Source organism: Poecilia latipinna, unplaced genomic scaffold, assembly GCF_001443285.1.
Source record: "Poecilia latipinna isolate Pla-1442-1.1 unplaced genomic scaffold, P_latipinna-1.0 Scaffold232, whole genome shotgun sequence".
Lineage (NCBI taxonomy): Eukaryota > Metazoa > Chordata > Actinopteri > Cyprinodontiformes > Poeciliidae > Poecilia > Poecilia latipinna.
The window spans coordinates 483,298-508,991 of record NW_015112848.1 but is presented as its reverse complement, the minus strand read 5'-3'; the positions used below and the strand labels follow the sequence as shown (position 1 = coordinate 508,991).

General features: G+C 37.5%; 3 protein-coding genes and 1 long non-coding RNA gene across 7 annotated transcripts in view; 2 read left to right on the top strand and 2 right to left on the bottom strand.

Annotated features, from left to right (window-relative positions):
* The window catches only part of LOC106947283 (Kv channel-interacting protein 2), a 53,706-nt gene extending 43,016 nt beyond the window's left edge, over positions 1–10,690 (top strand). For all 3 annotated transcript variants that reach the window (XM_015032179.1, XM_015032178.1, XM_015032177.1), the window contains exons 2-8: positions 5,210–5,334; positions 5,415–5,484; positions 7,031–7,101; positions 7,293–7,400; positions 8,339–8,443; positions 8,534–8,596; positions 8,684–10,690. In XM_015032179.1, coding sequence (XP_014887665.1) covers positions 5,210–5,334; positions 5,415–5,484; positions 7,031–7,101; positions 7,293–7,400; positions 8,339–8,443; positions 8,534–8,596; positions 8,684–8,731 — 590 coding nt within the window. In that variant the 3' untranslated portion in view covers positions 8,732–10,690. The remainder of the gene's footprint in view (positions 1–5,209; positions 5,335–5,414; positions 5,485–7,030; positions 7,102–7,292; positions 7,401–8,338; positions 8,444–8,533; positions 8,597–8,683) is intronic.
* A 308-nt stretch (positions 10,691–10,998) lies between these two features.
* On the bottom strand, positions 10,999–12,424 carry LOC106947284 (uncharacterized). Its single transcript, XR_001424956.1, has 2 exons — positions 12,333–12,424; positions 10,999–11,894 (listed from the first exon to the last, which is right to left on the bottom strand). It is a non-coding gene; the product is annotated as an uncharacterized LOC106947284 (long non-coding RNA).
* Positions 12,425–12,439: 15 nt separating this feature from the next.
* Positions 12,440–15,652, bottom strand: cox15 (cytochrome c oxidase assembly homolog 15 (yeast)). The gene is made up of 9 exons (XM_015032174.1): positions 15,448–15,652; positions 14,635–14,822; positions 14,416–14,538; positions 14,011–14,197; positions 13,724–13,891; positions 13,525–13,606; positions 12,959–13,113; positions 12,741–12,854; positions 12,440–12,657 (listed from the first exon to the last, which is right to left on the bottom strand). Exons 1-9 carry the CDS (start codon positions 15,520–15,522, stop codon positions 12,526–12,528), a joined length of 1,224 nt encoding a protein of 407 aa, XP_014887660.1. The 5' UTR covers positions 15,523–15,652; the 3' UTR covers positions 12,440–12,525.
* A 911-nt stretch (positions 15,653–16,563) lies between these two features.
* On the top strand, positions 16,564–24,466 carry cutc (cutC copper transporter homolog (E. coli)). 2 transcript variants are annotated; one of them, XM_015032175.1, is made up of 12 exons: positions 16,564–16,628; positions 17,341–17,460; positions 17,545–17,720; positions 17,795–17,866; positions 19,489–19,582; positions 19,873–19,932; positions 20,027–20,236; positions 22,337–22,372; positions 22,529–22,662; positions 23,739–23,766; positions 23,854–23,959; positions 24,087–24,466. In XM_015032175.1, the coding sequence occupies exons 2-12, from the start codon at positions 17,343–17,345 to the stop codon at positions 24,196–24,198; spliced, it is 1,146 nt and encodes a 381-aa protein (XP_014887661.1). In that variant the 5' UTR covers positions 16,564–16,628; positions 17,341–17,342; the 3' UTR covers positions 24,199–24,466. The 2 variants fall into 2 exon arrangements, with proteins under 2 accessions (XP_014887661.1, XP_014887662.1); XM_015032176.1 differs by lacking the exons at positions 16,564–16,628; positions 17,341–17,460; positions 17,545–17,720; positions 17,795–17,866 and adding an exon at positions 19,172–19,388.
* Positions 24,467–25,694: the final 1,228 nt, after the last annotated feature.

The window sequence follows — 25,694 nt, the reverse complement described above, 5'->3', positions numbered from 1 at the left end:
ATGATATTTGGAGGAAAATGAATAAATGGCACAATGTGTTTAACAGAGATGCAAAGAGGTCTTGATTAGAAGTCCCTCCGTTATAAATATCTGGGAAGATCATGCTGAACTGATAACGTGAATTAAAGCAATGTGTCTTAGCCAGAGTGCCACCAGGACACAAGACACAGCTTGCACGGCAGACTAAGGGCTTTCTGGTTGGAAGACTTGAGCATTTATCCAAAAATATCTTTTAAAAAAATCTACAACTCAAAATTCCTTTGCTTTCCTGATTCTCTTTGTTGTTTTATGTTTTATGTCTGGTTTTCTTCTAAATTTAAAGTAAAAAATGTAAATAAATAACTAAATAAGAAGTCTTCATAGACTTCACACTTGAATCTTTTCTAGTTTTGTTTCATTATCCTGATATATCTTGAGTCTAGAAACACAATATTTGTGTAAAATCTAGTATTGCTACACCCAAGAATCTGTGAAAAGGTGTCAAAATTACCCGCACTGCTGAACCCAGTAGCACTGCAACCAAAAAGCATAAGAGGGAAAACTTCTTTCATTTTATTTTGACTTGGAGCAGAATAAAATAATTTCAGGTGTCATCGTCAGAAAATAAAATGACATCAAAGGTAACTCAGCACACATTCATCACGGTACTTTGGCAGCAAAAGAGATCAGACAGACTGACAGACAGAAAGAAAGACAGACAGAGGAGGTTGAGAGTTAGCTACGATGCATTGACAGAGGCTTTGATGGTTCTTGCAAGTATTTTAGGCTCAATGCACCATGCAGAGTCAGCAGAGGCACGAAAATTCATGAAACAAAAGTGTTTTTTATTTGTCTATTTCAAAGCTTCAGAACGATCACTGTTGCATTAACCAATGCATAAAAAATCTTCATTGTGATATTCTTTCATCTTTTCCTTGTTCCAGCCTACCGGTTATAAGATTACATATTAGTTTTCTATATTTATAATCATTTGCATGCATAAACTCCTTAAGCTTACCTCTGAGGAACTCTGATTAATTTTTAAAGTCTCTGCTATTGATTTATGTGATATGGTCTGCTTTTGGGTCCATGTAGAGAAAGATAAATTGCTCACCTGTACGAGCACCTTAAGGCACCGGGGTAGAGCCTGTGTTTAGGTAGTTGGATGGATGAGTCTGCCAGATATTGGACAATGTGCTCTGCCTGCTTTGTTTGCAAATAATGCCACAACCACAGGCGAAGAAAGTGACAGTCCCTGAGGCTGCATGCTACAGAAAGACAATGGGATGACACATCATAGATGCCGTGGTTCGGTTTATTTTCACACCAAATGTCCTGCATTGTTCAAACCATTGGCTGGCCTTGGAAAAATACCAAAGTCATTTTTGGTAACTAAGGAAACTAAGATGCAGTAGTCAGTAGCTGGGCTTTGTGTGTAAAATTAGGTCTGTGTTTTGCCATTTGTTTGAGATTATTGTTAGGAAGTTATACTGGAAGTTTTATTTCAGTATAACTGAAATAATATGTTTTTGGAAAAGTTTTGCCATCCAAAAAAGGTCACACACCCCAACATGTTATTGGATCGCCTATGGCTCTGTTCACGGAATTCGCTATTCGCTATTGTGCTATTTTAATAAATTTCTCATATTTATGGTTTTCTCAGAACTGCCTTATTTTTTTGCCAAGCTCTTATAGAGATTATGGAAGAGTCAAACTGTTTTTCTCCAACATGTGTCAAAGATTGTAGATGGGGTTAAATTCTGGACTCTGCTGACCAATCCATTTGTGAACATTATTGTCTTGCACTATGCATGATGGGTGCATCCCTCCTCTTCTTACACTCTAGATCAGGGGAAGTTCTGGACTCATCAGACCACATGATGATCAGCTCCTCCTGAGTGCAATTTTTATTCTCCTTGACAAACTTAAGGCTTTCTTCGTTTAGTCTCACTGATCAATGATTTTATTCAGGCTACTTAACTTTTTGTCCCAATCTCTTGAGCTTGTTTGCAGGATGGATGTGTAAATGCTCTTATGTTCCTTAGTGAACATACCTGGGATTTCTGCTGGTGTTTTTGATTTTACCAAACATGTAGGTGATCACCTATCACAGTCATTTGAGGTTTTGGTTTAAGCACACTTCTTCCACAAACATGATTGTTCCCCAGCATCTTTCTAGTTTTTAATAATGTGTTGGACAGTTCTCCACACAATTTTAATAGCTTCAGCATTCTCTTTAGATGCTTTTTTTTTGTTAGAGTGTAAAACAGATTCATATATTTCCCCCAACCACAGGATGTGTCTTCAAAGAAGGTTGAGAAGCCATCTCCTGCATCGACTAGGGTTTAAATAATGCTAGCTGAAGCATGATTATCCATAATTACTCAACGGGAGCCTCTTACCTATTTACTTTGTTAAATCCAGGTGATAATATTTTTGACAGCCTTAAATATTGGGATGCAAATAAAAATGGTCTCCCTTTGTTGAGCCAAGCCAGAAGGCAATTACCTGCCTGATCAGCATGAACTAGTTTGTTGCATTTTTTTTTTGTTTGTTTTGTTGTGTGTTATGTGTGTTTTGGTTCTACAGGCATGTTGCTAGAGACGTAAAAAGACTCATGTCAGTGTACATATCTAACCTGTGTGCTATGGTTGGTGATTGCAGGTAACCCCTCCACCAGTCAAAGCAAAAAAACCATAAAGCAGCGATTCCTCAAGCTGCTGCCGTGCTGCACGCCCTCGACCACTCCCTCAATCAGTCAAAGCAAGTGCTCCTTCACTCTTCATACATCTCTTTGCTTTTCTTCCAGTAGCCTCTCTAGAGAGTTCACATTAACATTTGTGTGGATGCTGTCATTACCACATTCAGCTAACGTAGCACATAGAAATGGAGAGCCTCACAGTTTGAATTAAGCATAAACCCAGCAGGTTTGGTGTTACAATTTGTACAGTGTGACATCTAAAAGTAGAAGGTGTGTTTGTACTTAATAAACACAGTTAATATAAAGTATGTCTGTTTGTTTTACCTCTTTCAGTCTTTCACTTAAGCTTGAGATTTTATGCTTTCTAAGTGAATTTGTGTGAAAGACCCTTCATGAAAACCAGGACTATTGACATTGCCAGACATTGGAAAGAATGCTTTGATGACCTTCTTAACCCAGTCACCAGGTCCTCCACAGAGGAGGCGGAAAATAAGACCTGGGTAGGTAAGGTACTATGACAGAGGTCACTGATTTAAAAAAGCTCTCCAGTGCCCCTGTACCCTGAAAGGTCTGGACATTGTGAAAATGTTGTGATTTACAAGCGTCTTTGGTGTTGCAGCGGAGGCTTGGACAACACCGACAGAGTGACTGACCAGGGTGGTGTTTCCAATTGTGCCAGAGAGCATGTTCCAGCAATTGTATCACAATACTTAACTCTCTAAAGTAAGCTTAGTGTGGGGAGTTTGAAAGAAGGCAGTAACTGATTCTTGAGTCTTGGACTCCAGAAGAAGAGTGTTTTTGTCCTGGCTGTTGAACATTGATGTAGTCATTACCCTTAAGGAAATGCTATTGGGGTCTTAGGACATTTTGGTTGGTCAGTTCATGTGTGTTTTGTGGGAGTTGGTACTGTAAGATCACAGAGTGTCTTGCAGTATGTCTATAACTAAGGTAAGTGGTGTGTCCTCACGTTTTTTTCCAAATCAAATTTTTTTCCCAGTGTGGATTGAACTCCACCAGTGCTTCTCTTGCCCTCCCTTCTGTTTGTGTCATTTATCGATGGGATCTCTGCAGCTGCTATGGTTCCTTATGCATCTTCAAACCATGATTTTTACCATGTCCTGGAGCAGTTTGCAGCTCAGACTGATGCAGCTGGGACGAGAGCCTGCTCTTCTAAATCTGAGGTCGTCATTCTAGATCTAGAAGTAGATTACACCTGGAATTCAGTTTCTGTCTGAAGGGGTACCGTGATGTCTTTTTCAGAAGTGATGGTACGGTGAAGCAGTAAATGAATAGACAGATCTGGATCTCATCTTTCGTAATACAGACATTACTCTGGTCTGTCTGTCTATGTGCTAACTCTTACATATAGTCGCGAGACATTGATGATGACCAAAAGCAGGAGATCACAGCTAAAAATTAGCCTCCTCCATATGGTGGTCAGTCTCAGTGTCTGGGGTCATAAAGAGTGATGGAGAAGAAATTTGGGATAAAAAGGGGTTGTTAAACTAGATGAGAAGATAAAGTAGAATGAAAAGGGATCTCAGGAGAGTGGAGGAGAAAAAGGGGAATGAAAAAGGTGTCTTAAAGAAAGACTAGGAGAAAATGGATCAAGGGTCATAAAGGAGGAATAAGGAGGATGAGTGAAATAAAACGGAGTTGTAAAAAATTTCAGGACGATGGGTGGGGAGAGAAGACAAGTAGAGAGAATGTGAGAATGAATAGACAAGTTGCAAGCAGAGAGGGTTCAAGAGCACAAGACAGAGTACTGCTTGAGTGTATCAGCTATGATGTGGCTCTTATTCTTAGCTTATCTACATTCGTACTGTAAACATTTGGGATTTTATAAAAAAGGTAAAATAACTGTTAAGTTTGTTTTATCCATATTAATGATCCATGTCCTTCACTTCACAAGCGCGTTTATCACAGTTCTATAGGTTCAAACGCATGAAATAGTCTTCCAATGTCCAGCAGTATGTTTTACTGAACTTTCTGTTTTGTTCTCATTCATTAATAAAACTTTTTGTATGAGTCTTCTAGATTGTCCACAGGATGTACAGATTGACATTAGTGTACTTCTTGAAAAGTAGTCGGGGTGTGCTTTTGAATGGTATTACCAATGTTCGGGGTGGCAGCTAAAAATTATGGCAATGACTCTAACTTTGACATCTTTAGAATACACTTTAGAAATGTTTCGTGGTTCATGTTTTAAATGCAACAAGGAGTGTAAGCGAACCTAATCCCAATGGAGTTGCTCATCTGAACTCAAAATTAGATTATTTTCCCAGTACATGAATTTATATGACACATTTTCTTTGTTTCATTGAGTTTTCTCTCCTTTCTTTAGTTGTGAAAATATAATCTTTTTGGTTTTGTGTAATGTTTAATTTACGTAGAACGAAAAGTGTGGCTGGATGTGATTTTCTTTACATGACTTTGATATTACTAGTAAGATGACTTTCCCTTCTTGAGGTTTGGATCTTGCCCTGATGGCTATTTTTACAGCGACTAACCCTTTTATGTCTCTTACAGACAGTGTTGAAGATGACTTTGAGTTGTCCACTGTGTGCCATCGCCCAGAGAGCATGGACAAGCTGGAAGAGCAGACAAAGTTCACCAAGAAGGAGTTGCAGGTCCTCTACAGGGGTTTCAAAAATGTAGGTTTCCATTGTTCACTTTTATTCTCAGCTGCATTTAAATATGTTAGTATTTTCATTTTCCTTTTGTTTTTCACTAGGAGTGTCCGAGTGGAGTGGTGAATGAGGAGAACTTTAAACACATTTACTCACAGTTCTTTCCTCAGGGCGGTGAGTTTCATTTTTGACAGTGTAATTTAAATGTTGATATTTCTATTAAAATAAATGTTCAACAAATAGATGTACACCACTGTAAAATAATCTGACATTTATATTTTTCTGTTGTTGCTTTTTGTGTCATGCCTGAATGTTTCAGGTGATCAAAAATAATATTAAGATCCAACAAAGATGACCTGAGTAAATACTGTTATGGCTCAACTCAGAGGCCACGAGTACAGATGTACACAGTATAAACTAAAGGTTCTAAGTAATTAATTTATTTAAATCAAATGTAGTGAAAATAAAAGTTTCTAATATAACATGAAAATCAGTCAAATATGTTGTGTGACATTAATGACTGTAAACCATGTCTGTAAAAGTTGCGTTGTGCAAGCAAACTGAAATAAGAACCAAAAGGTGGCAGTATACCATGTTGAGAAGTCAGTTTGTAATCAGGGTTTAAATAACTGAGACTCTTTAGGTCACTGGATGTTCCAAATACATTTACAGTGTTAGAGACAAAAGGTAAATAGCCCAACCTAAAGAAAATAACACCTGCAAAAGTTGCAACAACATTAAGATATGTTTTTTTTTTTTATTAGTGGGAAAAGCTAAAAACCAACATGGCCCCAAACCTTAGAATTTGTTGTGCCACCAGTATTGGCAACTCCTGTCATCATGAATTTGAGAAAAATAATAATCAGTTTATGTATCGAAATTTTGACCCATTTTTCTTTACAGAATGTTTTTAAATTTGTAACACTGGATGGCTTTTTGGGCTTGAACAGGCTATTAAAGGTCATGTCACCATTTATCAATTTTTGATTAGGCCACTCTGACATCTTCATTTTCTGGAACTTGTTAGACATGGACTTGCTGGTGTACTTCTGATCTTGGTTCTGTCCCGTGAGCTGATGGCCCAACATGCTGATTCTAGATGTTTTGGCGAAGAGTTAAATAAAGGGTTCCGTCAGCAAAGCATTGCCAGAATATCACATTATCACTACTATGTTTGACTGATTTTCTTTTTCTGAAATGCTGCATTGGTTTTATGCTAGATGTATTAGTGATGTGTGTCTTCCTAAAATTTTCAATGCAGATCATTTTAGAGGCAAAATTGGTTTGTGTTGCTGTTTTTCCTTGAAAAAAATCTAATAATTATTTGGAAACTGTATTATGTTTCTACTCAGCTCATCTTTGTACATAATGACATTTACCTGGTGGTCTTTAATGTTCAGACTTTAAAAAAATGAAAACAGAAATCTGTGAGGGAAGCACTGAGTGGAAGCATATCTTTCTTTTTATCACAATAAAATAACTACTCTATTTTTAACTCATAATAATCAGTTCTTCCTAACCGTAGTAGATGTTCTGCAGTGAAGCAAAGTGATCTATCACTTCATGATATTTAGTTTTATGAAATGTTAACCACTTGCCTCCAGTTGTATCTGAAATTATTTTTATATCTAGTCTATATTTGGCTCACTGCTAATCAGAGCCGTTCAAAGACTTCACGTTTCCGCTGCTCTCGGGTTACTCTTAGTCTCTCCCTTTGCAGATTCGAGTATGTATGCACATTTCCTGTTTGAAGCCTTCGACACCAACAAGAATGGCTCCGTTAGTTTCGAGGTGAGCTCTGTTCTTTGAACGGATCAAAGCAAATCTGGGCTCATCTGAAATTTGACACAGCAGTGGCAGTCAAACAAAGATGTATTATCCACCTCAACACCAGCCCACAGGGCAGAGAAAGTCATAAATAGTTTGCCTCATCAATATGTCAGACCTTTAGCAGTTCCTAATTGATTAATTTTCCCTATCAGGACTTTGTTTTTGGTCTGTCCATCATCTTGAGAGGGACGATTAATGACCGGCTAAACTGGGCTTTTAACCTATATGACCTGAACAAGGATGGCTGCATTACCAAAGAGGTAACACACTCACGTTAATTTGCAAACCGACAAGTTTTATTTTAATAGATTTGAATTTCAATATCCTTTCAGAATGTTGAACTTATCCCTTGTGTTAAGCATTTATTGCCTTCCAGCGTTTGAGATTTCTTTCGTCTTTCACTTATCCAAAAACTGGTCACAGAGGTAACATGTAAAAAAAAAAAAAAAAAAAAAAAAACCGGAAACCTAGAAATCTCTCACCCAACTGGGACTCTCCAGCATATCCTGGGGGATCTCAATGTGTTTATTTCCAGGCCAGAAGCAATGAATGTTGAATCCGGTGATTGGGGGTTTCCCTATAGGATCTCCCCTTTAGCGGGTGTCAGGTGTCTGAACCACCTTAGCTGACTCGTCTTGATGTGGAGGAGAAGTGAATCTAATTTGAGCTTCCCTTAGTGAGTGCAGCCACTCTATAGATGAAGATAATTCAGGACATTTGTATTTTAGATTTTGTTCTTTCAGTCACAATCCAGGTCTCATCACTTATAGATGAAGGTCAGAGCAAAGACAGGTAAATTGAGAGCTTTTGGTTCTGCTGTTCTCCAGCATGACACAGGGCAGCAGCATCTGTGTTACTGCAGACAAGGCCTCAGCCTGTCTATTGATTTCCTTCTTCATTTTAGCATCTCTCATGAACAAGACACTCAAACTTCTCTTCTTGAGGCAGACCAGGAGGGAGTAGTCCACCTTTTCCTGTTTGAAAGCTATCACTTTGAGGTGAACTGCCCTCCCCCAGAATGAACTTTCCCAGGAAGGCTTAGAAGTGTAATCCCTCAGCAGCTGGAACATTCCCTTCGGTCCTCTTGTCTAAAAATCAGAACCCACACTTTGATTTTTACCTCTTCAACCGTCATAAAAGAATATTGTTTTCTTCTACATCTCTAACACCTGTGTGTTTTTTGACATTAACTTTGTAGGAAATGCTGGACATCATGAAGTCCATCTATGACATGATGGGAAAATACACGTACCCCACTATGATGGACGATGCTCCAAGGGAACACGTGGAGAGCTTCTTTCAGGTTTAATTTCTCAGTGTTTGCTTTGATGTTATCTCCCAGACTGCATATGGTCACAGACATTCTTTTGAAAATTAATATGTTTTCTTTCAGAAAATGGACCAGAATAGAGATGGGGTGGTCACCATAGATGAATTTATTGATTCATGTAAAAAGGTACAGAGAAAACTTTTGTCTGTAGTTGCCCTCGGTTTTAACCACATGAGCGTAAACAGAGTGGTGTTTGTCTCTGTCTCCGTTCAGGATGAGAACATCATGCAGTCCATGCAGCTGTTTGACAATGTCATCTAAGGATCTGGACCAGTGAGGATACTGGCACCAGGGAGGGGAGTGGTGTTGGCGGAAAAGGCATCAGGACTGAAGAGATAGAACGAGTTTGTGAATGTTTGTGTGTCTGTGTGTGTGGCTGAGTGGGATACAGGCCTGAGCTTGTGTCATCGCTGAGAACTGTGAATCCTTTGGGCGCAGAGAGACCATCACCCTCCTCCTGGACCTCTAGTGGCATTTCTTCCAGCAACGGTGGAGTTTCCATGACTCCCAGGCTAATCGGAAAGAACCTTAATTAGTTTTATCCTTGAGCACAGACAAAGAATGCTTGCAGTGGGCTTACGGCAACTAGCACACCCCCAGCTGTTTTATTTGAACTTTTATTTATTACTGTGTCTAGCGGGTCAGCTGTCACAGCTTGCAAAGGCAGGACTCAGCCGGATCAAGTTTCCTTTAAAACCTTGATCCGAAATAACTTTCTCCCTTTGCCCTATTATGCTCGATATTTGGATTTGTGATTCTGATCTCGCCTCTGTTGCGCGCCGTGCGGGAACGCCTCCCTGGAGCCGAGAGGAACCATAGAAATGAGTCTGTGGCCACCTGGTGGACGTGACGGAGAAAGACACTTCCTGATGGAGCGACCAACAAATTGAAGATCCCAGAGAGTCGAGTTGAAAGCTAAACAAAAGTGTTTTCCAAGAGAAACTGACTTCAGTATCGCATGATGATGTCACTAATATCTAATTACATATTTAAAGAGATACTCCAAAGTCTGCTCGTCTGTCTGCTGTTCCTAGTCATTCACAGGTGCCTCACCCTCTGTGTGTGTGCGTGCGTGTGTGTGTGTGCATGTGTATCAGGAAGACATGCTGTCTGTCTTACAGATGAGTCCCCGCGGTGGGTCGGCACCCCTGTTTATTCATGGGTTAGACTAATTCCTGGCCTTCCAAACTATCCAGTCCTAGCAGTAGTTGTCTGATGACTGTTGTAATGTTTTTAGCATTCCCAGTGGAATGACAATTAGCCAGTGCGATGTTGGAATAGCACTATAGTTGATCAGCTTTTGACCAGTCAAACCATGTCAGTATACGACTGTAAACCGCAGTCATACTGGGCTTTCAAATTTCATTAAAGGGAAAATCAGTGTATCCAAGACCGTATGTGTGAAATTCTTATTACCTGAAATGTCATGTGGTTGTAGCAGGTTCTACCACTTCAAAATCATGTTTATTTTGAATAAAAGGCTATTTAGCTTTTGCAGAGTTACAATATGATGAATATGGATGTTTTGATTTTTTTTCCCCATGTCCGCCACATTTCCCTTTTCTTATTATCCATATTTCTGCCACCAAAGAGGAAATATTAGACAAATGTGAGTCTAATGGATATGAGATACTGTAATCAGTGAGGCAAAAAGCACTTAGAGGTAAAGGTATGCAGTTTTGCCTGCTCACTGTCAATGTCACTCAAGGTTGTGAACCTGCATGATAAGCTGTTATGAATATTTCTTTAAAAATGTTTACAGCTACCATATAATTTGCCTCTTTTTATACCAGAACATCACTGAGCTCCAACACCTTGTTACCAGAGGCACTGAAACATTAATTCAGAGAACCTAACATGGAATAGCAATAATGTTCTCCATCACAGTACCTTTCCATTTCCACCCAATCTCTCACTTCCTTCAAAGGAACTGCATTTTTTTTAATTATTTTCTTTCAAACATTCCTAACTCTGTGGTATAGTTTACACATGCAGTACTTTTTATTTTACTAGAAAAGTGTTTCAGCTCAGTTCTTAGGTTCCTGACTACAGTAAAACCTGTCTATACCCGCATGTACTGTGTCTAGAGCAATGAAAAGTTACATGTTGTAATGATTGTCCGGTTAGCTAGCTGCTGGTTGCATTACATATTCAAAATGTGTATATTTTGTACAGAGATAATAAAAATCAGTTACTATGCAACATGGGATGAAATTTGAATTTCAAAGACTCCACATTCTTGTCTCTTTAGAATTTCATTACTGATTCATTCCTATACTCGTGAAACTATATAGTAAATAAAGGAAAAATAAAATGTTCGAAATGCCCCATTTTCAGCAACAACAGATTTTATTACTGTAGAAAAACTCTTAGGCTAGTTCTTTTTTTATACAAAATCATCAGGAAATGGATCAGACTAGCCACACAACACTGCCAACACTGTAACCTAGATGATCAATCAATGTATTGCTTTCTCAGTCATTTGTTGGGATTTTTTTTTTTTTTTTAGAGATTTAACCACTTATGAAAACAGCAATTTCATTGTATTTGCAAGAAATTCAGAGCAAATGCTTATTTTGGTGATCAATGTCTTTTCCGTTCATGTACCCATATAGACCTGTCAGTCTTTTCCACCAGGGAATATTAACCCATTGATAAAAATCTGGTGGTTGTTCTAAAGAGCTTTCTTTTATAGACTTATGTAGCATTTCAAGTCATTTTTTTCTCATTACAGATGTATATTAGCACAATCATTTGCCCCATCTTAGTGCAATTGCATTACATTCTTACAGAAAAAAAAAAAAAAAAAATAAAAAAGCAATAATTTTATTGTATATATCCACTGAATTAGAATGCTTCGGGTCTCCTAAAATTGTGGAGACCCGCAAATTATAGTTATATTTACCTTGTTTTTTATCTAATGTGGTGAAATTCTAAATTTAATTTCTGGAGAGAAATTTAGTGTCACAAGAAAATGAATGTCACAATTACATATGTTCCAATTAGTTACAGTAGGAATTTGATCAACCTTCCCAAGAATCTCAGAAGTAGGCGAGTCAAACAGAAACAAATAACAGAACAAGAGGATCCTTGTTTTGTTTTTTTTGCGTTCTCTTTTATACAAACTCAACAAGCTTTCTTTACAAACATTGATTACACTTTTCTGAATACATTTTACTCAATTACATTCATTTTCAGAAAAATATGGACAAAACTTTATTATATCTAATTATGTTATCTGAAGCAATAAGATTTCAATTAGCAACCAGTGTAAAAACTGAGAAGCCAACCAGGCTGTAAACAATAGTGAGTATTTACATGGTAAAAAAAAAGAATAAATAAAAAGTTCAAGAATTTATTTTTTGTGTTTTAATTTGCTATTGGGTATGATTAGACAGGAAATGGGCCGAGGAGGAGTCGAGGTCTCTATTGTCACTGTGTCAGTTATGTTTGGGTTTTTTCTGTGTTTTTATTGAGTTCTCTTGCTACGTTTAGGGTTTATTTTGTGTTCCATGTTGTTTCCCTGGTCCTTAGTTTCTCTTACCCTCATGTGTCTCCCATTGATTAGTAACTTCCTTCACCTGTTCCCTTTGTTTTTTAAGTCCGCGCGCACCTTGTGGTGGCGCGGGATCCTCGTCGGATCATTCTTGTGTTCGTGTGAGTAGGAGAGGAGTAGCTCCGAATCTAGTTTAGTTCTAAAGAAGCGAGTCCTGTTCCTTTGATGGTTTTTTGAGTTGGGACAAAGCTGAACTTCCGAGTCAAACTGTTGATCTCTGGGTGTTAAGATGAGAAATAAAAACAAAACACCACGCCACCGTCTGCCTGAACCTCTGTCCCAAGCCGCAACATACTGCATCATGACATCTATATGGGGCCCCGACTCTGTGGCCCCCCATTTAGTTTTAGAGTCTGTTCATGAGCAAGAGCCTCAAAAAACCTATAAATAACACCCTATTGTCAAATGAGGTTCATCTCTTCTTCCATTGTTGCTTCTTTTTATTGCCAGTTAAGACTTGTCATGTGATTAAACAGGCTTGTCCACAAAGGAGAAGGCTTTACTTTGGCATTTTACGAAGTTCAGCCAGAACCCAAATGGCAAAAGTCAGAAGAGCGACGGATCCAGACTGGTGAGTTGCTGCCAATGGAGTAGGAACATACAGTAGAAGTGTGCTGATACCGAGTGCTACCTAATGAGCAGAAAAATCACGTTTAGTTATAGTGACATATAATTGCACCATTGTGTTGTAGAAATTTCTGCCTGAAAGCATACCTGTGTATAAGCCATTGCTGCAAGCAGGCCGATGGCGATCTTAGCCCTTCTGGGTAGCATCATCCTCCTTGAGAACAGATAAAGGCCGGTGATTGCTGTCAGAGAGCCAATCCCCTAAAATATGAAGAAAAAGATTGAAAAGAAGGTTAGCACATCACTGCATTAATTCACCGGCATTCAGATTGTACTGAATTTGAAATACACCAAAGACAACATACCAAAATCCTGTGGTCAAACTGCACTGTGGTGGGATTTTCAAAGATGTTCTTAAGTGCCGGAGAGAAGGCCAGTATATCATCAGGAATCCATTTATCTGCCATCTTAGGGAATGAGTTATACACCAGGCCAGCATCCAAACCAGCAACAAAGGCACCTTCAAAACACAAACATCAGCAAAACTGTTACACATCTAACATGTTTGATGTTCAGTCAAACTAGAGTTACAACAAAAACACATTTAGCTCCCAATTTGCTGATATTCAAATTGCATTCACTGAAATCTCTTTTGCCAAACAGTACACAGAATAAAGCAACCTAATGAATAGTCAATAACATTTTGAAGCAGATTTATTCTGCGTCTGGTATGAAAGGGAAAAAAAACAACAAAAAACCTTAACCTTTCCTTGCCAGTTATCTCCTTTAGGAGTATTCACTACACCTTCTTAAAATGTATTCACTGAACAGGCTCTGTTTTTTTTAACCTTAGCACTGCTTTTAAGTAACACAAGCACTTGAAAGTACTTCTATTGTTTTCCTCAATGGACATTTTTATTTTAAGCATCACCTGAGAGAGCAGTTAGGAAGATCAGTCCACCCGTTCCCTTTGCAAACTTTCTGAGCTGCATGAGACGTTTAGAGTCTGCCATCTAGGAAGTAGATGAAATAAGAGGGACAAAAAAACAATATTATCCAACTAGAAATTGTTTATTTACATCAAATAGATCAAGACAAAGTTAAGACAAAAAACGAGACCAAAACTCTACCTTATGTGCAGGCAGCATCAGAGTAAGCCCGGTCCAGAGACTAGCACAGTAGAGCACTAGGGCAGAACCCAGATGAGCACACAGACGGTACTGGCTGACCCGCGGGACATCGTGGGATTCAGGGTTTTCCTCCAGCCCACTTTTTACCATGTACCAGCCCAGAAGACCCTGACGAGATTAATACACTTCAATTCGGAGACAATTTGCAAACCTTTGTGGAAAACTTTACTAACTGAATAAATAAGACAATTTTATCTTGATGTTAAGATAAATAAGTGATGTCTGACCTGGAAGAACACAAATCCACACAGCCCCAGCACTTTTCCCTTCATGGAACGTGTGAAGTATCCTTTTTTCCAGAAGTACGCGGCAGGCAGGATGTATGCTAGTCCAACAAGCCTGCCCCACATGCGATGACCCCACTCCATGTAGAAGATGAACTTAAACTCAGGCAGAGTCATCTCATGGTTAAGGCTGCAAAATAAAACCTTCATTTAGTTACATAGTTATAAAAAAAACTAGATTACATATTAAATCAAGAAAAAGAGAAAAAAAAAACAGAATACATTTCTACTCTGCTAATATATATATATATATATATACACATATATATACACACATGTAAAAAAGATTTCAGTGCGTCTTTAAACTGTCCTTGTAATGTTAAAACAAGAAAAAGAAATAAGCCGTACATTTTGAACTCTGGAAACTGTTTGTACTTGGAAAACTCGGCCTCCCACTCGGCCTCAGACTGAGGTGGTTTCATCTCTCTCACCAGATGCCAGTCAACCATTGAGAGTCCAGACTCTGTTAGCCTGAACAACAATAAAAAAAACAACACAGACGCACATCAGCACTTATTGCATTTCAAACAATTACAAAACCAGTGACGATAGTTAAGTTACTTTTACCTTGTGACACCACCCAAGACCACCGCCCCAACCACAAGCCCACTGCAGCCGAGCAACCAGCGACCCACTATGCGGTTTGTTGCTGCGTTGGGTACAGCTACTGCTGGGGTGGAGGGCGGCCCTGCTTCTACAGTGATGGAGCTCTGGTTTCTCCTCACAAGCCATTGTCGCAGCTGTGGACGCTGATGCTGGAAATAAAGAAGAGAAAGCAAACATAGGCATAGCTTCTATATTATGATTTAATTTAATTTGAGGTGTCGTTCAAGTTGTAAAGAAACAACACAACGCAGACTAGTTTCAAAGAATATTTCATGAATGAAATCTTTATTTCCCTCATATAAAAAGACTCTGACTTACTACCAGGTTTTGTGAAGTTCACAGTGGTTTTATGGAAGCACTGGTGTAAAAAAAAAAAAGTTTGTTTTGTTTAGTTTTTCTTTCTTTTTGTTTTTGCCTATTGGAGGTTTTATATTGACGTGTATTTTCAAATGCCTTCCTTTCAGAATACCCAGGGCTATTCAGAAAACACATCCAAGCAGGTGTAACGTCGCCAGAGATATATATATGATGCTTACTTTCCACCTTGACAGTAACAACAATGCGGCTGAAGGTCAGTGATGCAATATCATAATGATACGTGACTTCACAGCGTTACTGGTCAATATTAAGTTAATGTAAAATGTGTCCAAGATGCATTTCAGTAAAAAACAACCTGACTTCATAGATGCTCATCGCAAATCTGTTGTTATTGCGACCTTTTCCTTTAGCTTGTTAGGTTAGCCACAAATAGCAACTGAACGTAGCTCAACTTACGCTGTTCTGTTGAAAACCCTTCCCAGCATATCTGCAACCACAAAATATCGTAGTCCGTAACTTCGAGAGTAGCATTTTAGATTCTTTGTGTTCCCCTGAGCTCCTATGGTATTACAGTTCTGTCCTAAAGGTGAACTGCGGCTGCAACAAGACTGGTTTGGTAATGCTGGTGATGCGCACACCGGCTCAACTTTAACCCGCTGACGTCGACAGACGTCACGTTGAAGTAATCAGGAAGTCAGTTAATTAAAAATAAAAAAAATAAAAACAACAAGCAGAAACCAATGATATCTAATTAATAAATTGTTCTCTCTCTCTCTCTCTCTCTCTCTCTCTCTGTTTCTTTATGTCTGGTTAATAAAATTAACAAATTTCTTAATATTGGCTGCATGTTTCTTAATTATGGTAAAACCGTACCATATTAGAACTGTTTTGTGATGGAATTTTGTGGATGTATTTTTAAAATTATAATTACAAAGTTTAACTCTTTGAAAACTTTCATTCTTCTATAAGCAGCTCATCTTAACGTGGACCGTCATATAAAAACAACTTTATCTCACCACACAAATACTTCATCTGTTGCAGATATTTTATTTAAAAAGACATCTATTTCTTGAGACTTGTGTTCTGAGTGGGATTCTGGTGGCTCAGCTGTTAAAAGAGACATAAAAATTAATAGCAGTTTCTGTGGGGATCATCCAGAAACTGTGACAGATCTTTTTTGTAACTTTACACATAGGAGTTGAACAAGTTACCTCCTGAGGGAAAATGTTCTGTTCTGTTTTTTAGAATCCATAAAAACTATGATAAATGTGTTGGGTTTTTTTTCATTAATTCTAATGCTAACTCTTCTACCTAAATTGTATATTCATGAATGTATATGTGCTAATAAAACGGATCTATATAAAATCAGTATCAGATTTTACCAACAAAAATATTTCAAAGCAATTCACATGTGTGAATTTACGCACGTATTCGTTTAATTGGCAGCCCTGGTTATTTGCTCATATTAGTGTTGTATTCTATATTCTTCATACATTCATTTGTTGTACTTGTCATTTGTATAATAAAGTTTCTTTAATTTTTTTTGTCTGGTCCTTACTTCCTGAGCATGCGCAGAACAAGATTACAGTACCTCCTACCTCGACGACTATTTATCGAACTGTCCTTACTGCACAGAGGTATAAAGTATTTATTGCTCAACTTATCTCATATTTATGTCTTGTAATGTATTCCTATAAATTTCTATTTGTCATTTATCAAGATGAATTGTTTTAATTTTTGTCCCTGAAAGTGTATTTGATGATTTTAACTGATATGTCGAGCTGAGTTCTCCCGTCGAGATAGGTTTCGCCGTGTTTTTTTTAAAGCTGGTGAATCACTCCAAACCATGCTCGAAACGCTTCTTTGGCCGTGTTTAGCTACAGTTTCCATTCAGTAAAAGTCTTTATTAGGCATCTCTAGATGTCGACAGTTAGCCGGTGAGTGATTTGGCACAAATTTCTGTTTGTGTGAGAGGTATTCAAACGGCAATCTGCTGTCAATAAGAGGTTAACAGGGGTATGGCAAGCCGTTTTAACATAAAATTTACTTCACAGCACTACGTTCAACATCTTAATTGTTGAACTCGACTCATACCTGTAAAATGTACAGATGCACTCACACACATTTTATATTTCTACATATCTAACTGATGGTGCCATTACGCTTTATCTGAGTGTATTTTATTGCAAAACACAGTTGACATCCTGCATTCACAGTTGAACCCACACATGTATAAAACAAAAATATGCTGTTTATGTAGAGTGACTGTTGAGTGAATCAACATTTTTCACCTATTGCTTTTTTACTGAAACTATTGAAAATAACTAGCTATTGTTGCATTTCTTCAAGAGATGGAAAGAAAGTGGGAAGAGATTTTCTTCTATCTTTCCCAACGATCCTTCCCAGAGGAGTTTCGGAAATCTCAGAGGCAAAACCTCAGGAGATATGCCACCAAATTCACATTGAAGGGTTAGTATCTAAAACACTAGTGTGCATATATCTAATGTCTTATTAATGTTCCTCTTTCATTAAAGCCATATTTATTTTGTTTAGAAGGAGAACTTTACTTTGGAAACAGAAAGGTCGTTAAAACCAAGGAGGAGGCAAAGGAACTTTTTAAAGAGTTTCACATTTCTCCTACTGGTTTACACATGGGAATTGTGAAAACAAGGTCGGCTATGTGCACCAAGTTTTACTGGCATGGCATATCTGTGGATGTGGATAAATGGGTATGCCTCTTATAATAGCAACATCAAGTATTGTTTGTTCATTTTGTTATACCTATTCTTTCTTTATCCAAAAGGTTGCAGAGTGTGATAACTGCCAAAGGGTTGGCAGACCTTTGGCTAATGGTCAGAAACGCAAATATGTTAAGGTAAATGTACTCTCGCAGAAAAGCTAATGTTGAAAATAAAGTTTGAAGGAAAGTTTTTTTTAATTTTTTTATTTGACATCTGACAACAGGTGTGCCAATTATTTGACAATGGAGATTGTGTAATATAAACAAAGTAGATTTTTTCCCTGTTTAATTTGCAAGAAGGAAGCTATAATCACTGTAAAAGACAAATGCATTTGTCTTTAGCAAGAAAACACTTCACTTAAACAATGCCATCTGGACTTTACAATGTCCTGATAAATAATTTGAACAAATGCAGTTGCACAATATTGAAACTCCACTGTAATTGCATTATATTTGGGTGCAATGTTTCAATCACCACATACTTCTAGAATGCAATCTTTGGAAGGACGTAGCACTGCAAGTCTCTGGCATTCATTCTCTGCATATATGTAATCTATTTAGCCAACCGAATGAGCTTTTATTTCCCTTAATGTATGGAACCAGAGAATTTGACAAAGATTATGAAGAAGAGAGAGGACATAGTGTTGTGGGGAAGAAAAAAGTAGAAAATGAGGATTATTGTTGATATCATCATTGCAGTTTTTATTAATAGTAATGAAACATGTTTCTGAAATTGTGCAGCCCCACAAAAAGCATGGTCATTCCTTATTCTTAATAAACAGGGCTGATTCAAGAAAAAATGAAAACATAATTTTAACATTTTTACTATAACATGTAATAAATCTACTGTTTTTCTTTTTTCTATTTTCTTTTTTTAATTAACTTGCACCTGGGCAATAAGTTCAACATGTTTCACATCTACCTCCAAATAATGGCTTAGGCAAACAAAACAGTTAAACTAAATATTTCTCTGGTTTGAAGAACTAAAACGAAATCAATGTTATATTTGTGCTTTTTCTTTCAGGAAAAAATTTAGGCAATTTTGGGTAAATTTCAAAAACATTTTGTTTTGTATTCATTGGTATGTCCTATTTTAATTGGCAGATTTGTTAATTTTATATAAGTGACTGAAGTAATTGGTACTAAAATATATGTGTATTGTTGTTTACGATAAAACATACTCGTTAGTATTTTGGTCAAGGCAAACCTGCCTTTACCAATATGGCGGAAGCGAGTACGTGTTGTTTCTACAGGGCAACAAAAGCGATGTTTTCACTCTTTTATGTATGGTTGTATCAAGCTAACGTCCATGGCTAAATGTAATTAATGTTTGGCCAAACTATTACGCTCATCCGAAATTATAACTAGTTAATAAACACGTCTTATCTATTATTTTAAAAATCCGTAACGGCGATCCCGAGTGTTGTAAGTATTATCATATAAGCGTATCTCGCATGGGCGGTCTCACGCCATCTAGAGATGTTGGTAGCACACTGTAAACATAGGCCCGCCCGCACAAATAAAGCGACTGTTAAATTCAACAAACCGGAAACTGGTCATCCATTGTAGCGCTTGGCTCCCACAAAAATATGTCCTGACTCTGAATCGCACTCAAAACATTCTTTCGGGTTCCTTCTGTTGATAGGAAAAGGAAAAGGTACATGTGGTAGTTATAACTAGTAAAAGTTTACATGCTTGTAAACTTGTTTACTAAAAAAAAAATAAAAATTGAATGCTATGTCTATATCCCTTTTCAGCGTTCCCTTGGCCTGAAATTCATGATGGCACAGAGCATTTTATTGGAGGTATGCGTGGATTCCGTGGAATCTGCTGTCAATGCTGAGCGAGGAGGTCAGTGAAGAATAGCGCAATTTGCTCTGCTTTATATTTTTAAACCCATATTATCTCCCTGTCTTAAAATCTAGCCCTGCTTAAAAGCAAGGTCAAAGGTTGCAAATTGCTGACTCCATTTTAGTGGTGTTTCAAACATGTCTATATTATTTCTGGCAGGTATTGTGCTTTAGTCATGTCAGAAGTCATTGTTAAGTTAATGTGCAGAGTTGCTTTAATTCGCAAAGGTTAAAGGCTTTGAAGTTTTTCCTGACAGTTGTTTTTGTTTTGTTTTTTTTCTGTCCTTTTAGGTGCTGGTCGACTGGAGTTGTGTTCAAGTCTTATGGAGGGAGGTCTCACTCCCAGCCTTGGTGAGCTGCACATTGTAGATTCGTCCTAGAAACTCTGTAGCTTACATAGCCGCATAATCACAATTCTTTTGCTTCTTATTTTTTTTTGCTGCAGGTCTTCTACAGGTGGTAAAGCAATATATTAAAATTCCAGTCTATGTAATGATACGGCCTCGAGGTGGGGACTTCCTTTATTCTGACCAAGAAGTGGAGGTGATGAAGAAGGACATTGAGCTGATGAAGACGCAGGGAGCAGATGGTGTAGTGGTAGGCGCCCTGACAGAGACTGGAGGGGTGGATGCAGGTCTCTGCATGGAGCTGATAGGTACAGTTGATGTAAATAGTTTATACACCGCTGCTAAAATAACTAGTTGGTGGACTGTAGAAAAATAAGACCAAGATAAATAACTTCAGAACTTTTTCCACCTTTCATTTGACCTTAAATAAAACAGAATGAAACTAAAATCTTTTTTGGTGCACACCACCTATAAATAGGAAATCATAATTACATAGAACATATTGAACATAGTCAGCTTCGAGTGGATCAAAAAAGTAGTGCAACTGTTAAATTTCTGGCTATTTTATTTGGTTTTGCAGAAGAAGTGAGAATAATCCTCCATCTTTGACATATGTATGGCGTATGTCTGTTTTTACTAAGAAGATTGTCCATGCTTGGCTAAATCTCTCAAATGGATGTGGCAAAATGTGCTATGGTCTGCTGGAACCATGGTGGAACTTCTTGAAAAAGTTTCCAATAAGTTCACTTAGTGAAGTTGAAATCAATTATCTAAATACAGTCAGCATTGGCATAAAATCTTCAGGCTTCTGCTAGAAAGCATCTTTCAGCACAACAGCAACAAAAAGCACACAATTGATCAACATAAATGGTCTCACTATACCAAGCTTATATTTTGAAGTAACCCAACCAAACCTGAATGGACCTTTTTTTTTTTACATCATAATAGATTGTCATTTTAGACCTTTAAAACATAACATTATATCTTTAGAGCAGAGAATACATCAGTTTACATAGGTAAAACTGCTCTCGTATGACTTAGCACAAAACAAATGCTGAAGCATACATCATGCAGTGAAAATGATGCACTTCTTGTGAAATGTTTTTGAAACAGGCCCTCAGTAGGGGCCTGGATTTTCCCAGAGTTTTTAACAAATGCTATAATTTCTCCCAACTACAGGATGTATTATAAGTAAGGAAAAAAAATGTTTTAACAATTTGAATATAACCATGTAATTGTCCTATAGGAGTATTGTATAAGGCATATTATTATGGCTCGGTGTTCTCAGCAAAGGAGATTGAAGTACGTAGAAACTTTTTTTCAAATTTTACAGCGTGTATGTTTGCAACAGGCATTTACAATGTGTGTTAAAACTGACTGCCAGAAGGGGGAGACAAAATATGAGCATAAACGGCCCAAAAGCTGGTGTCAGAATTGCAGTCTTACTGATATAAATAGATTTGGACCATGACGTTCCTCTTGGGCAGCTTTTAGGTTTTTCATCATCAATGCGTGGAAAGCACAGAGTCTGCTATCAGCTGATTGAGAGTTTTATTCTAGATCAAACCGCTGTTGTCTGTTTGTGGAAGCTATGGCTAATATAATACAAATAACATTGTAGAAATTAAGAAATATAATTAAGAGGCAAATCTTAAAGGCTGTAACTTTGTTGAAATCTTCAAGAATGGCCATTTTCATTAACTTACATGACGAGTCAGCAGTTTTTTTTAGGATGTAGGTGGAAGTGCTTTTCACTTTGTCAACAGTCAAGGGAGGACTTTATATCCATCTGAATTGCTTTATTGAGGTATAAAATGTCCTCATAAATCTTTACAAACAGGCTTGCTGTAGCACAAGTAATGAAAACAAAATCAGGCATAGCTTTTTTTAAATTTTATTTTAATTTTTAACATTACATGTCCAAATGCTGTATTTTTCCCACTTTTGTGTTGGAGTTTCCATTAAGATGCCAATTATTGATGAGACTAGCTGTCAAAGACCCACCATGATGAAAGTAGGAAGGGAGCAGATCAATAGCCTGCTCTTGATCCAACTGAGAGCCATGACTCTAGTTTATTTTAGGCCATCACTATGGGAAAAAAAAGGAATGCTCTTCTCTACAGCCTGTTTTATATTTGATGTGTTTCGACATGACACTGTAGGATGGATTTGACATTTTTTCTGAGTTATTTTCTCTATCACAGAGTTGATGCTTTACAGGCTTCGTCCGTTCTGCATATTTGTGCGGCACCAGTTTTTAATCTGCAAAGCTATGTGACAAACCAATTTTCTCGGCATGCAGGTTATTAAAATGAAAAAAAAAAAGTCAACAATAGCTCAAATTAAATTTGGAAACTTGCCAATTTTCCTGCTGCTAATAAGATGCTCTGTGCCTTCCTGCTCCCCAGCTGCTGCTCGTCCTCTGCCTTTGACCTTCCATCGAGGTAACCGTACTTGCTAAACAACTCCCAGCATTCGCACCTAAAGAAATATCACAGATCCTCAGCAGAATAGAGAACTCTTTATTAGAATCTCGAGGAATACAGATTTCAGAGTGAGTCTAACTTCTCCGCCTGGATGTCGTGTTGATCTTCCTGCAGCTTTTGACATGGCCTACGACCCAGCAGTTGCTCTGGAGACTCTGATATCGTTAGGATTCGAGCGGGTGCTGACGAGTGGCTGCGACAGCTCGGCTTTGGAGGGGCTGCCCGTTATTAAACGGCTCATCGATCAAGTATGTGTTACAGAAGCTCTAGAAACCTTGCTGGCAGTTGATCAGATGTTGATCAGTACTTCAAAACGTTTTTCTTAATATTCACTTGATAAGTTTTTTTTTATTATTCTCTTGGAGTAAGAGCTGTGGAGCCTCAGTTAAATAATTAGAATTGGCATTCGTATACAGAGTAGTAACTTCTTTTGTTGATTTAATTTCGGGTGAAAAGAGCCCACTGCAGAATGATGGGCTTCAAATAGTTTGGAAATGACCTAAAATTTCTCCCCAACAAGAATCGCGTTCCTTAGATCAGTGCTAGTGTCTTTTTCCTCCTTGATATTCCCTTAATATCCACAGGCAGCTCTGCTTTATTAGAAGTGCTTCCACTTCCTGATGACCAGTTAATCAGTGATGATCAACAGAACCTGATTGCTGCAATACCTTTATAATAATTATAAGGTAATTAAATCTGCGTCATAATGTACAGAAAAAAAGGCTTTAAAATTTTCATCTGTGTGTAATTATTGGGCTTTTTTATTCCCTAGTACACTTGAGTCCATAATTATTCATACATTGTCAGATTTAGATTTTACCAACATGTTTCTTCTGACTCCTAGTAATAACATTTTGGAGTTACCCAGCCATAGCCCCACCTTGAATCTGATATTTCAATATTATGGTGATGATAGTCAGGAGGCCTTTCAACCTCAAAGTTTTGGAGCTTATCACCAAAGATAGCAGGCCAAAGGAATGTGCAAAAAGCTGAACAGCAATTATAAAATGGGTGTGATTGCTGTTAATTACAGTAACGCTGTTTCCATTGGCTATGGAAAAGACTATAAATATTTTTTGATGTGTCTTGTTTGAATAAAATATAAACAAAAGTGAAATCTGATACTTCTTTGAATCATATTTTTATAGGAATCTGCCATGTTTCCTATCTTAAATTCCTAAACCCTTTTTTTGAACAAAAATATTTTGTGACTTAAAAATTGCCTGTGGCATGAATGATTTTGGGCTTAACTGTGTGTTTAGTCAATGTTCAAAAATGGCTGTGTTGTTAGAATCATTCTGACTTTGCGATCTGCTCTTAACAGGCCAAAGGGAGGATAATCGTAATGCCAGGTCAGTACCCCCATTTTTCTCGCTTTGCTTTCTGCATATATCATTTATTAATTTCTCATTTTCTTCTTTTATGTCTTCAAATGACAGGTGGTGGCATTACAGAGAGGAACCTGCAGAGAATACTGGAGGGCTCTGGAGCTGAGGAGTTTCACTGCTCAGCTCGCTCCAGCAGAGACTCTGCAATGAAATTCAGGTCTGTTTTAAAGCCAGCCCTAAATAATGCTTACTTGAGCATGTTTCTACTACACTTAACAAAATAATTGCCAACAAACTCAAAACGCAAAAGCTTAGTGAAATGCTTCTAAACATTTTACGTGCAGGAACTCCTGCGTAACGATGGGAGCTACGATAGCAGCGCCTGAGTACGGCCTGAAGGTGGCAGATGCCAGCAAAGTCCGGAGTCTGAATGCAATCGCCAAAAATACCTTGTGATACCTCAAAAAGATGAACAGTTGGTTTTTTTTTCATACATTCATTTTCAAATGGCCTCAGTGTTAGTTTTCTTTAATCAGAGCATTAACATTTAAACAGTGTGTGTACTTTTGCAGCTCAGGGAAAGCACTGCTGTCTTACATGCTGTTAATGAAGGTTTGTTCCCGAACAGAAAGCTGTGGATCATTCACAGGTGTGTTTGTACGTGCAGAACACAAAAAGAACAGCATTTCGCACAACATTATGGGAAAACTGGAAAAAAGTATTTAAAAAACAAAGAGTCATAAAACTACAAAAGAACATAAAACAGTTGAACAATTGAAAGAAAGTACATTCAGTGCAATGTTGGAACTGTTTTGTTTCCTTAGCTGTGTTCTTTTCCTTTCTGGTTTTGATTTTTCATTTAGCTGTTTCGTTCTGATACCATTGTGTTTTGCATATTTTAATCGAACCAATTTTGAGCTAAGATGTGTGGAGAGTTTTAAAACTCTGGGTTTGATTTGTAAAGTAATAAACATGATCAGATCTCTGGATCTGAGAAAAAAAAAAAGATATCCTTTCAATCTGGTTTATTTATATAGCGCCAATTCACAACATGCCAATTTTACAAAAAAAGCCAATTCAGTCTAATTATACATATTTAAATTCAAGTACATACATTCAAGTTGTTCACAATTGTCAAAAAACCCAATCAAGCTTTTGAATTTGTTCACAACGTAGAGGGAGAAGATGAACTAAGATGCTGATTTGTTAAAAGAAAATTGTTTGCTTTTTTTTTTTTTCTTTTCAAGTGTGCACTGACTTTCACAAAGTTGCAACTCACATTTACACACCTTTGTAGGCATTCATTAAACAGTTTATATTGTGTGACTTTAGGGATGCACAAGAGGTCAAGATGGTAATGATGCTGTTGCTAAATATAAAAAACATATATGTTATTCCCATGTTATTACAAAGTTTAAAGTCTCTATATGTAGCAAAAAGTTGCCTAAAACGTTAATCTCAACCCTCTCATATTTAACAAAACTATTAGTCATTTGTGACCTAAAATACCCCAAAACAAAACTATACTTTAACTTGTTAATGATGATATGCCTCTTTTGGTTGGCTATGCAGGCTAATATTGAAGTGTGGCATTTAATTACTGTCCAGTTTCTAAGTTAAGTTTCTTTTTCAAGATTGATTAAAACAAGACACATTACACTAAAATGACCTCTAAACACATTCCTACCAGCAGCAGCAGCGTAGTTGTATTTAGAACAGTGAATATAGTATTTTTTTATCATGTATTGGTGTCACGTTGCTGTCCTGCAAGAATATTGAGTCAGCATGACTATGCCCATGTGAAATTAGTAAATGTTTAATGATTACCTACAACACAGTAGGAGTCATCTCTTTCATGGCCATTGAAGATAGTCAGAACCCCCACCCACACACACACACACGCACACACACACACACGCATATGATCTAATTGCATTTGAGACTATATTTAC